Raw genomic sequence first — 12,027 nt, 5'->3', positions numbered from 1 at the left:
AATCGAGTATACAAATTGATTTACAAATTTATTTTATTTGAGATATAGAATTTTAACAGACAGTTATGTGCCTATTAGTAATATAAATATTTCCGAAGAGATCATGTTGGGAAACTCAGTGGTTCTTTCAGTTTTACGAGTTCATTGAGAAATTTACAACTTTAGCAAGCGTTAGAAAAATGATAGATATGTTTTCAAATTAGCATACACGTGAATATTTCACATATGATACTTGGGTACGTGAAATTCTCCAGATGTCAATTTAATGTTTCATAATAATTAGTTATCTTTTCTTAGACTAACAAGTGTTAAAGAAAATAGTGATTATAGTTATTGCGATCGAGAGTAAAATTTCACGGTCAGTATGTAGGTTGTTCTATTTCCTTGTATAATTTCCTATGAAAAAGGGTTCTATAAAAGGGGACTTTTATCACTAACTGGTATCATTTGCAAGCAGCAACTGAAGTAATCAACATTATCATGGCATTCAAGGTAGGTCTTCAGATTATTAGATTTATAATAAGCAGTTAATAGTTAAAGTTAAAGTCAAAGCAGAATAGTTAAAATAAAGTAAAAAATGTAATGAATTTGTAGGAATTAGCAGCATTTGCTAATGAGTTTTTGCAAAGAGTAATTAAATCTGTAAATTAGGTTCTTTGAAAAGTATTTAAAAGTAATTAAAAAAAGTAATTTAACTTCTGCTAAGGGGCCGTCCATAAACTACGTTACCAATTTAGGGGGGTTTCCAAAAAGCTATAAAAATGCATTTAAAGAACGGCGGCTTATTAATTAATGAAGAGTAATTAAAAATTGTTCAAAATTTCAGTTCATCGTCTTCGCTGCCTTAGCAGCTATTGCCAATGCAGGACACCTCAGTGCTCCACTGGAATATGCACCTCTAGCTACAACTTTGGTGAAAGCGGTTGCAGCTCCAGTTGCACACTCATCATCATCAGTTGTGAAGACAGTTCATCAACAACCACTTGTGTATGCGGCCAAATACGCAACACCCATCGCTTATGCCACTCCAATTGCCAAATATGCTCCAGTTGCTCTCTCCAGTGCCTCAGTTAAGGCTGTTCACCATCCAGTGTCTGCCGTTAAGTACGTGCCTGCAGCATCATACGCAGTAGCAGCTCCCGTTGCTGCCACATCATCATCATCCTTCTACCAAGCACCTGCAGTCTACGCTGGAAAATACGCATCGCACCCAGTTGTCTACTCTGCTCCTCTAAACTACGCTCAAGCTTACTCTGCACCTGTAGCTTCTCTGAACTACGCTCAAGCTTACTCAGCACCTGTAGCTTCTTTGAACTACGCCCAAGCTTACTCTGCACCTGTTGCCGCTCTAAAATACGCTCCATCTTACTCTGCACCAGTTGCCTCCCTTAACTACGCTCAATCTTACTACGCATCTCCTTTGTCTTACCCAGCAGCTCGTTATCTCTGGTAATTAGTAGAATGAATCAATCAATAGCAGTTTTTTAACCTTTGCGTTAACTGATAATTTATTTTCTATTATTGTTCTTGTAAATCTTGAAAAAACAATAAAACATGAGATGAAATATACTATTTGATTTTATTAACCCTTGTTAAAAACTTTTATTTTATATTTACCATATTTATCCTTCTTCCTTTTCTTCTTCATAAAATTTTTATGTTTTTAATTGGAATAATTACTTAACAACTAATGTACTTTGGACCAAAACACTGGTTCAATATGTTTAACAACAGAAGATGGCCGATAAGGTCAAGATTTAAACGGTGGGTCAATAAATTTTGGACTTAAAAATGGACCATTTTTCTATGGTGAACCAGATAATTCACTAGAGCTGGCTTCAAAAAGTGGTACAATGCACTTTTGAACGACAAAAGGTCCACTTCTTTTGGGACCAGAAGATGGTCCACTAGATCAAGGTTCAAAAAATGGTTCAATACATTTTGGACCAAAAAATTGTTCATTATTTTTAGGACCACAAAATTAATTTGGAGCCATAATTGACTATTACTTTTAGGACTAGAAAGTGGTTCACTAGTTCTGTCTCAAGAAAGTGGTCCAATGTAGTTTAAACCAGAAAATGGTGTATTAACTTTGGGACCAGAAGATGGTCCACTGTATCAACGTTCAAAAAGTGGTCCAATATATTTTTGACCGAATAATTGTCCATTTTCTTTGGGACCAGAGAATGGTTCATTATGTCAAGGTTTAAAAAGTGATCGATAATATTTTTGACCAGAAGATGGTCTATTATTTTTGGGACCAGAAGATTATCCACTGTATCAAGGTTTAAAATGTGGTCTAATATATTTTTGACCAAAAATGGTCAATTTCTGTTGGGACCAAAATATGATTGACTAGGGCTGGATTCAAAAAGTGGTCCAGTGTATTTTGGACCAAAAAATGGTTCATTTTCTTTGGGGCCAGAAGATGGACCATTATATAAATGTTAAAAATGTGGTCCAATATATTTTTGGCCAAAAAAATTATGCATTTTCTTTGGGAACAGAGAATTATTCATTATGTCAAGGTTTAAAAAGTGGTCCAATTTATTTTTGACAAAAAAATTGGCCATTTTCTTTGTGACCAAGGAATGATTTATTATGTCAATGTTTAAAAAGTAGTCCAATATATCTTTAATCAAAAAATTGGCCATTTTCTTTGGGACCAGAAGATGGTCCACAATGTTAAGGTTTAAAATAATAAAAATAAAATAAATATTTAAAATTTACAAAAATGTTCATATATACCTCTAATAAAAATTTAAGAAAATAACTTGATTAGATGGGCTTTTTGTAAATAAATAAATAAATAAATAAATAAATAAAACATATAAAATACTAGCTGTCGTACCCGTCTTCGACGGGTTTTAGTTTCTACCAATCAGGAAAATCAGGAAATAGCCGGGAATTTAATTTGACCAGAAAAAAATAATAATTAGTTACCATTAGATATTTCAGTAGGAAAATATTACTATTTGAATCAGTGATTGACTTTTTATTATCAACATCCACTGAATATTCGTAAAAGTTTTTTATTCTTGGAATTGAAGGTTAAACTTTAATCATTAACTAATAAAAAATTTTAACTTGTCTTACAATTTTCTTGAATTGAGCTTCAAATGAAATGCATTTTATAAGAGGTAAATATAATTTTAAATAATGCTAATGGCTTTTTTTCGTGATAATTGTACACTTACTAGAGGTATAACCATGTATAGGTGCATAATTATGGAAAAAAGTTCGTTTCTTTATTTGTTGAATATAGACCTATATATTTAATAGGTGTAAAGGGCAAGATCATATTGCGCAATTTCTGTGTGCGATAATTGATTTACAATTTAAAATTGTATTCCGGATCATGCATTGTATATGTATAAATTTTATTCAATTTTCATTGCTAAGAAGAACAAGTTCTTCTAGAAAATTTTTATAATTTTTTTTTAATGAAAAATTAGAGAATGTAATTATTATTTATCAAGTTCATTTATCAGTAGTGTGAGAGAGATTGATAGATCACTGCAGTATATTTTTCTTTCTCATCAAACTTTTTAAATTTTATTTTTTTTAAAAATGACCATAACAATGATGGTAACAGTGTTTTATATCCTAGTGAGTGTAGTTTTAACTTTAAGCCTCTTGTATTTTTCGATTTTTTACTTTTTCGGAAATCGAAAGTTGTACAATGCAACATCTCTCATTCCTGGACCGAATACTTTTCCATTAATCGGATGTGCTTTTTCTCTTCTTGGTAATTCTCAAGGTAAATTTCTTTTCTTTATTTTTGTTTTTATTGTGAATTAATAAATAAATATTATATATCTGATTATTTTAGATTTAATGAAAAAAATGGTTAAAATTTTCGATTCATATCCCTCACCAATGCGCTTTGTTCTCGGCTATCGAGTTTGGATCGTCGCCAAAGATCCTGAACACATAAAAGTAATAAAAAAAATTTTTTCACTCTCTAAATTTGGATTATTAAAAATGTTTACTAATTTGAATTAGTTTTTGAATTTGAATTTAATTTTTTAATTTAATTTTTAATTTTTCCTTTTGAATTAATAAATTTAGAGAGTAAAATATTGTAAGTAATTGTGGATAAAAGAATTTATAATTTTTCTTAAGTAATAAATATAAATTATTTTCCTTCTCTATTTATTTATAGAAATAGATATTTATTAAATAAATAAGAAATATATTTGTATATTTTTTTAAGATTATTCTTCATAGTTCGAAAATACTAGAGAAAGACGATGTCTATAAATTTGCTAAGCCATGGGTAGGTAATGGATTAATGACTGCAAATCGTGAGTTTGAATTTATTATTTTTTTATATGAAATTTTATTTTTATTGACTAACAAAGGATTGATTTTCAATTGAAAATTTTAACTTTTCATTCAATAATTTAGAAATTAATTAAAATTTTTCAATCTTTTGGTTCAAGATAAACTTTGGCGTGAACATCGAAAATTGATTCAACCAACATTTCATAATAAAATTCTGAAAACATTCATACCAATTTTCCATGAGAAATCGCTTTTATTAATAAAAACTATATCAGATCGAGTAGATGATCCGGAATTTGAATTGCATCCCTATTTTTCATTAGAAATTTTCTTCAGTCTTTATGGTAAGATTTTATTGATTTGCACGTTATTTAAAAAAAAATAAAGTTTATTTTTGCAAAAAAAAAAAATTTACAAAAAAATAAATTAAAAAAAAAAAATACAAATTTACAAACTTTTTTTACTTTAATCTCTAATAGTTTTTCTTGGGTTTCAGTTTTTCTTTGTTTTAATTTTTAAAAGGAAAATTTATAGCCATCGTTTAAATTTTTTTCGTTTGATTTATTTTTTTTAGAATCTTTTTTTCTTTAGGTTTAGTTTTTACAATTTTTTTGTCCTACCTGCACGGAAAGTATGTCATTTCGGGCACTTAGAGCGGGCGCAAAGTGACTCATTACCACCCAGGGGTAGGGGAAGCGGGCGCAAAATATTTTGCGCCCGCTCACCAACCTCCGAGCGGGCGCAAAATATTTTGCGCCCGCTTCATCTACCTCCGAGCGGGCGCAAAATATTTTGCGCCCGCTTCCCCTACCTTCGAGCAGGAGGAAGAGTATTTTGCGCCCGCATGTTAATTATTCGATTTTCTTCATTAAAATGTGATATTTTCGAGTTTCTTCTTATGTTGACTATAAAAATGCAAACATTTTCAACTTGTTTTATTTTGTCTAGAAAAATGTGCAATTTTTTTTCGATTTTTTCTAAAAAAAAATTATGACACATTTGGTTTTGTTCACATTTCGGTTATAAAAATTGTCAATTACTATATTTTCAGAATACATTGTTTTCTTATTTCTATATTAAAACTTGTATCATTATAGACTTCAAAGAGTTAACATTTATATAGAGTTTAATTTTTAACTAATATGAGCGTTTAATCGTTCGTGCCCTCAATGACATACTTTCCATGCAGTTAGGACAAAAAATTATGTTAGCATCATGGGCGCAAAGGTGATTACGACTCTGGCGAAATTTCGGAACCTCGGGGACACTTTCGCTCCCTCGGCTTCGCCTCGGGCGCGAAATTGTGTCCCCTCGGTCCCTTCATTTCGCCATCGTCGCAATCACCTATTTTGCGCCCTTGATACGAAAATAACTATTTCATTATTTTCTAACAGTTTTTTCCAATGGTTTAGTTTTTTTAACAGATTTTTTCTTTTTGATTCAATTTTTAACAGAAAATACTGTTGGATTGTCTATCGAAACGAAAAGAAAAGAGATTGTAAAATATTTAGAAACAAACAAAAGGTGCGTAAATTAAATTTAAAAAAAGGTAATTTCGCAGTTATCTGCAATTAATTTTTCTTATTATTATTCATTAATTTTTTTTACAGAATAATTCAAACATTCGTTGAACGATTCAAATGTGCCTGGTTACATTCGAATAAATTATTTAACTTGACACAACTTGCAAAAGATTTCTATAAAAATATCAAGGAGATTCAAGATTTTACTGATAATGTGAGACAAAAATGAATTCATTCTATTTTTAAGTTATCTTTAATTAAAAATTAATAACTTTCTATCAGGAACTATTACAAAAAAAAATTTCATAAATAATATTTCAGGTCATACAAGAAAGAAAAAGAGTGTTAAAAGTTAAAAATGAAGGTAAAATATGCGAATAAATTAAATTTTCAAGAAAAATATTTCTTAAAAGTCGAAAAAAATTAATATTTTTAGAGAGTAGTCCAGAGAGACCAAAAAGTTTTTTGGATCTAATGTTAGAATTGGCAAACAGTGAAAATAAATTCACTGATCATGATATTAGAGAGCAAGTTGACACGATTGTAATTGCGGTAATTATAATTTCGCCAAATTATTTCCAAAAAGAAAAAAATGTACTACTTTTAAATTTTAATTAAATTTAAATATGATAAAAATCCAATTTAAAATTATTAAAAATTAAAAAAATTTTGTTATTATTTAATAGGGCCATGACACATCGGCTCGTACCCTAAATTTTATTTTTCTCATGTTGGCATCTCATCCCACTATTCAGGTAAAAATTCCTCCACTTATTCATATTTTTAATTTAATTATTTAATTTTTATAAAACTAATCTAATAATTTCTCCACTTATTGATATTTTTCTTTAGAAATAAATTATTTGATTATTAACAGGACAAGGCCTACGAGGAAATTTTTTCTATTTACGGCAGTTCGGATCCAGAAAAAGATCCAATTAAATATGAGGATCTAAATCGGCTGGAATATTTAGAGAGAATAATTAAAGAAACAATGAGACTATTTCCTGCTGGACCAGTAATTGCACGAAAGGCTTTAGAAAACTTTACCTTAGGTAATATTTTAAAAATAAAAATATCTTTAACGAATTTTCATTTTTTCAATTATAATTTATAATTTATATTTTATCGAATTTTTAATTCCTTTTAGATGATTACAAGATACCAAAAGATTGCGGTGTGATTATACCAATTTTTAATATACATCGGGACGAAAAAATTTGGCCCGAATCGTTAAAGTTTGATCCAGACAGATTTCTACCTGAAGAAATGATTAAACGACATGCGTGTTCATTTATTCCATTTAGTGCTGGCATGCGAGACTGTATAGGTAAGAAAATATAATAAATCATTGATTTATTTTTTCTTTTTCGATTTTTTCTACAGAAATTAACGAAATTTATGAAATTTACGAAATAACAAAAAGTTTATGAAAATATTGTCGTAACAAAAAATTTTCTTTCTATTTCAGGACGCACGTACGCTCTGATGTCCCTAAAGGTGTTTACTGCTAATTTCCTTCGAAAATATATTGTGATAAAGGATAAAATTTCAAAAATTGAAGATATAAATCTAACTGTTGACCCACTACTTACAACGACTGAGCCTATTACTCTAAGAATCGAAAAGAGAGTAAAATAGTTTAAAATTTAAATTGAAAAACGGAACTTTGTTTCAATTTGTGTTCTTAAAATACTTAAAAATACCAATATGGAAATAATTATTTTTTTGAAAAAAATTATAATAACTCCTTTTTCTTATAATTAGTACTGAGAGCAAATTTTTATTACTGAGAACTTGATATTAGTAAATTATTTTTTTGATTTTTGGAATACGTAAAAAAGGTGAAAGAAACACTATCTTTCACTTTTTTATAAAATTAGATTTTTTTTATCTGTTTATATTTTATATTTAATATATTTATATTCAAAGCATTACTTTTGATTTACATTTAAAAAATTGACCTGACCATCATTACCTTTGGGACCAGCCGATGGTCCACTATATCAAGGTTTAAATGTGGTCCAATATATTATTGACCAGAACATGGTCCATTACTTTTGGGACCAGAAGAAAATTCTATAATTAACGGTTCAAAAAATGGTACCATTTAGTTTGGGACAGAAAATAGTCCATTGCCTTTGGGACTAGCCATTGGTCCTCTAGGTCCATGTAAAACAAATAGTCCTTTCTTTTTTATCAAATAATTGTCCATTTTCTTTGGGACCAGAGAATGGTCCACTATATTGAGGTTTAAAATGTTTTTAAAAATATTTTTGACCAGAATATGGTCCATTACCTTTGGGACCAGAAGATGGTCCATTGCATCAAGGCTTAAAATGTGGTCCAATGTATTTTGGATCAGAAAATGGTCCATTGCTTTTAGGACCAGAAGGTGGTCCATTACATCACTGTTCAAAAAATAGTTAAAGATATTTTGGAACAGATAATTGACTAGAAAGTGGTTCAAGGTATTTTGGACCAGAAGATGGTCCACTACATCATCGTTAAAAAAATAGTTCAATGAACTTTGGACCAAAAAATGGTGTTTTATTTTTGGGACCAGAAGATGGTCTACTGTATCAAGGTTTAAAAAGTGGTCCAATATATTTTTGATCAAAGAATTGTCCATTTTCTTTGGTACCAGAGAATGGTTCATTATGTCAAGGTCTAAAAAGTGGTAGAATATATTATTGACCAAAAAATTGTCCATTTTCTTTAGCACCAGAAGATGGTCCTCTAAATCAAGGTTTGAAATGTGTTCCAATATATTTTTGACTAGAATAAAGGTCCACTGTTTCAAGGCTTAAAAAGTGGTCCAGTATATTTTGGACCAAAAAATTGTCCATTTTCTTTGGGACCAGAACATGGACCACTATATCAAGGTTTAAAAAGTGGTCCAATATATTTTTGATAAAAAATTTGTCCATTTTCTTTGGGACCAGAAGATGGTCCACTATATCAAGGTTTAAAATGTGGACCAATATATTTTTGACTAGAATATGGTCTATTAGCTATGAGACCAGAAGATGGCCCACTAGATTATTGTTAAAAAAAATGACCCCGTGTATTTTGGTCCAAAAAATGGTTTATTACCTTCAGGACCAGAAGATGGTCAAATGTATCAAGGTTCAAAAAGTGGTCCAATATATGTTTGACAAAAAATTTGTCCATTTTCTTTGGGACCAGAAGATGGTCCACTATATCAAGGTTTAAAATGTGAACCAATATATTTTTGACTAGAATATGGTCTATTAGCAATGAGACCAGAAGATGGTCCACTAGATTATTGTTAAAAAAAATGACCCCGTGTATTTTGGTCCAAAAAATGGTTTATTACCTTCAGGACCAGAAGATGGTCAAATGTATCAAGGTTCAAAAAGTGGTCCAATATATGTTTGACAAAAAAAAATTGTCCATTACCTTTGGTACCAGAAGATGGTCCATTATTTTTAGGACCAGTATGTGATCCACTAGATCGAGTTTAAAAAAAATGGTTCAATATATTTTATAAAAAATAATGGTCCATTATCTTAGGAATAAAAAAATTAATCATATTGAAGCAAATACGGCTTGATTAGATGATTACATAAGATATTGAAATAAGGATTCTTAGAGACTTTTAATTATAGCTTAAGAATCTACTGAATATTACAATATTATCAGTAATTAGAAATATTGCGCAACTTCTGCGTCTGATAATTAATTTATGATTTATAATTATATTCTGGATCACACTCTGGATCATATAATTAATTAATTTTTCATTGCTAACAAGAACTAGTTCTTCTAGAAGTTATATACTTTTTTTTATGAAAAAAATTTGAGAATATAATTATTATATATTTATCCAGTTCACTTGTCAGTAGTACAAGAGAAATTGAAGGATAATTTGGATATTTATTTATTTTACTAATAAATTTAGTAACTTCAAAGTAATTATATTAACTTCAAAGTAATTCTATTAATTTCTAAGTAATTCTACTGATTTCTTAGTAATTCTACTAATTCCTAAGTAATTCTACCAATTTCTAAGTAATTCTACTAATTTCTAAGTAATTCTACTAATTTTTCTAAGTTATTTTATTTCTAAGTAATTTCTACTATAATTTATCAGTTTAAAACTGATTAAAAAGCAAAAAGTCAGTTACTAATTAAAATTAGTAAACATTTTTATAAATTTAAATTTAGAGAGTGGTAATTATAATAGTAATAATAAAAATCTATAATAAAAGTAAAAAGAAAGTAAAATAAAATAAAAATCTTGATTTTACTGTGTTTTTAATAAAACCAGAAAGTTTGGAGGTAAAGAAACGATTCAACTGGATAATATATAGATTAGGAAAAATTTATTTATAAAAAATACAAGAACTAGTGGTAGTATGCTGGGGCTGCGTAGCTGGCAACTTTGGCGATGTGGGCAACTGGAGCAGCGGCGTATTGAGCAACTGGGGCAGTAGCGTAGTGGGCAACTGGGGCAGCGGCTGCGTATTGGGCAACAGGTGCGGCGTAGTGGGCAACTGGAGCGGCGGCATATTGAGCAACAGGTGCGGCGTAGTGGGCAACTGGAGCGGCGGCATATTGAGCAACTGGGGCAGTGTAGTGGGCAACTGGTGCGGCGTGATATTGAGCAACTGGAGCGGCGTAGTGGGCAACTGGAGCAGCGGCGGCATATTGGGCAACAGGTGCGGCGTAGTGGGCAACTGGAGCGGCGGCGGCGTATTGAGCAACTGGGGCTGCGGCGTAGGCGGCAGTGTAGGCGGGAGCGACAGTCTTAACAACTGGGGCGACGGTCTTGATGACTGGAGCGGCGACGGCAACTGGGGCTACGGCTGTTTTCAAGGCGATTTCAGCGGGTTCCTTGTGGACAACGGCGTTGAATCCGTTGACGGAGTCGGCGGTGTAGTCGACGGTGCGGCGAGTTCCGTCAGATTCGAGGAGGGAGTAGCTTCCTTGTACGATGTCTCCGTTGCGGGTTTCGTGTTGGCTTTTGGAGTCGCCGGTCAAAGCGTCTTGCACGTCGTAGGCGTAACTGTATTGAGGGTTGGGGTCGTAGTCGGCGTCGACGGTTTTCACCACACTGGCCACTGGAGCCACTGCCAATTTGGCGACGGGGGCGGCAGCGTAGCCGAGAGGTGCGCCGATGAATCCGGCTTGGGAGACGGCCACGAGGGCGGCGAGGACTACGAACTAAAAAATATTTTTACTTTAATGGCGAATTCATAATTATTTTTTGAGACTTGAAGAATTAAATTTTGCAATTTTATTGCAAAGCGATTACTTGTTGAAGAATTTGAGAAACAAAAGTGGTAACACTTTTGTTTCTCAAATTCTTCAACAAGTAATCGCTTTGCAATAAAATTCGTGTTATAGAAAAGTAAAAATAATAAAAATAACAATAAATAAAAAAATAGTAATAAACTATAAATTAATAAGAAAATAAAAAAATAGATAAAGTACTAAATAAATAAAATAAAAGGTAAGAGAAGTATTAAATAAATAAAAAAGCAAATAAATAAAAAAGCGAATAAATAAAATACCAAATAAATAAATAACCGAATAAATAAAATAGCAAATAAATAAAAAAACCGACTAAATAAAAAATCAAACAAATAAAAAACCAAATACGAAAAATACCAAATAAATAATAAATCTATGTAGAAAACCAAATAAAAAACCAAATACCAAATAAATAAAAAATCTAATGAATGAAGAACCAAATAAATAAAAAATCTAATGAATGAAGAACCAAAAAAAAAACCAAATACAAAAAATATCAAATAAATAAAAAACCAAATACAAAAAATACCAAATAAATAAAAAATCGAATACAAAAAATACCAAATAAACAAAATAGCCAAATAATTAAAAAAAAACGAATTCAATTAAAAAAGACCAATTAAAGTTTCCAATTCACGAGACTAGTTCAAAAATTAATAAAAAAAAACACTAAAAATTTTGTTTAGAGAAAAATTTAGAGAATGAAACTATTTTCACTTGCGACAACACTTTTTTTTCAAAACACTTGAAAAGCACAAATTTATGTTTAACACGTTTTACTCGTTTTGTACCTTGAATGCCATTGTGTGTTGAGAGTTACAGTTGCTGGTTGCAAATGATGTCGTTCACTGCGAAATTTTCGGCTTTTATAGGTCTCGGACAGAGTATGTTGCGTGTATGATGTAAGCTACCTAAGACTCTTGCGGGGGGACCGATT

The 12,027-nt window shown here is 30.8% G+C and overlaps 3 protein-coding genes across 4 annotated transcripts; 2 read left to right on the top strand and 1 right to left on the bottom strand.

Moving 5' to 3' along the window:
* The first annotated feature begins 225 nt into the window (after positions 1–225).
* Positions 226–1,453, top strand: LOC122512800 (cuticle protein 16.5-like). Its single transcript, XM_043628869.1, has 2 exons — positions 226–236; positions 799–1,453. Exons 1-2 carry the CDS (start codon positions 226–228, stop codon positions 1,451–1,453), a joined length of 666 nt encoding a protein of 221 aa, XP_043484804.1.
* Positions 1,454–3,414: 1,961 nt separating this feature from the next.
* On the top strand, positions 3,415–7,559 carry LOC122512824 (cytochrome P450 4C1-like). 2 transcript variants are annotated; one of them, XM_043628904.1, is made up of 12 exons: positions 3,415–3,748; positions 3,833–3,939; positions 4,217–4,307; positions 4,446–4,631; positions 5,742–5,811; positions 5,898–6,024; positions 6,132–6,174; positions 6,247–6,362; positions 6,497–6,565; positions 6,688–6,865; positions 6,961–7,140; positions 7,282–7,559. In XM_043628904.1, the coding sequence occupies exons 1-12, from the start codon at positions 3,571–3,573 to the stop codon at positions 7,449–7,451; spliced, it is 1,515 nt and encodes a 504-aa protein (XP_043484839.1). In that variant the 5' UTR covers positions 3,415–3,570; the 3' UTR covers positions 7,452–7,559. The 2 variants fall into 2 exon arrangements, with proteins under 2 accessions (XP_043484839.1, XP_043484838.1); XM_043628903.1 differs by having other exon boundaries at positions 3,415–3,760.
* A 2,578-nt stretch (positions 7,560–10,137) lies between these two features.
* LOC122512825 (cuticle protein 21-like) lies at positions 10,138–12,027 on the bottom strand. Its single transcript, XM_043628905.1, has 2 exons — positions 11,882–12,027; positions 10,138–11,000 (listed from the first exon to the last, which is right to left on the bottom strand). The coding sequence occupies exons 1-2, from the start codon at positions 11,891–11,893 to the stop codon at positions 10,182–10,184; spliced, it is 831 nt and encodes a 276-aa protein (XP_043484840.1). The 5' UTR covers positions 11,894–12,027; the 3' UTR covers positions 10,138–10,181.

Source organism: Leptopilina heterotoma, unplaced genomic scaffold (assembly GCF_015476425.1).
Source record: "Leptopilina heterotoma isolate Lh14 unplaced genomic scaffold, ASM1547642v1 Lhet_128, whole genome shotgun sequence".
NCBI classification, from domain to species: domain Eukaryota; kingdom Metazoa; phylum Arthropoda; class Insecta; order Hymenoptera; family Figitidae; genus Leptopilina; species Leptopilina heterotoma.
Note: the sequence above shows the minus strand (reverse complement) of the source record. Positions and strands in the feature narration are given on the sequence as shown.

What these genes read in the sequence shown, in the direction of transcription:
- LOC122512824 (XM_043628903.1), top strand. Translation starts at nt 3,571, where the DNA reads ATGACCATAACAATGATGGTAACAGTGTTTTATATCCTAGTGAGTGTA. An exon ending in TGGATTAATGACTGCAAATC is followed by an intron (nt 4,308 to 4,445) that starts GTGAGTTTGAAT and finishes TTTTGGTTCAAG; the next exon opens with ATAAACTTTGGCGTGAACAT. An exon ending in TTTAGAAAACTTTACCTTAG is followed by an intron (nt 6,866 to 6,960) that starts GTAATATTTTAA and finishes AATTCCTTTTAG; the next exon opens with ATGATTACAAGATACCAAAA.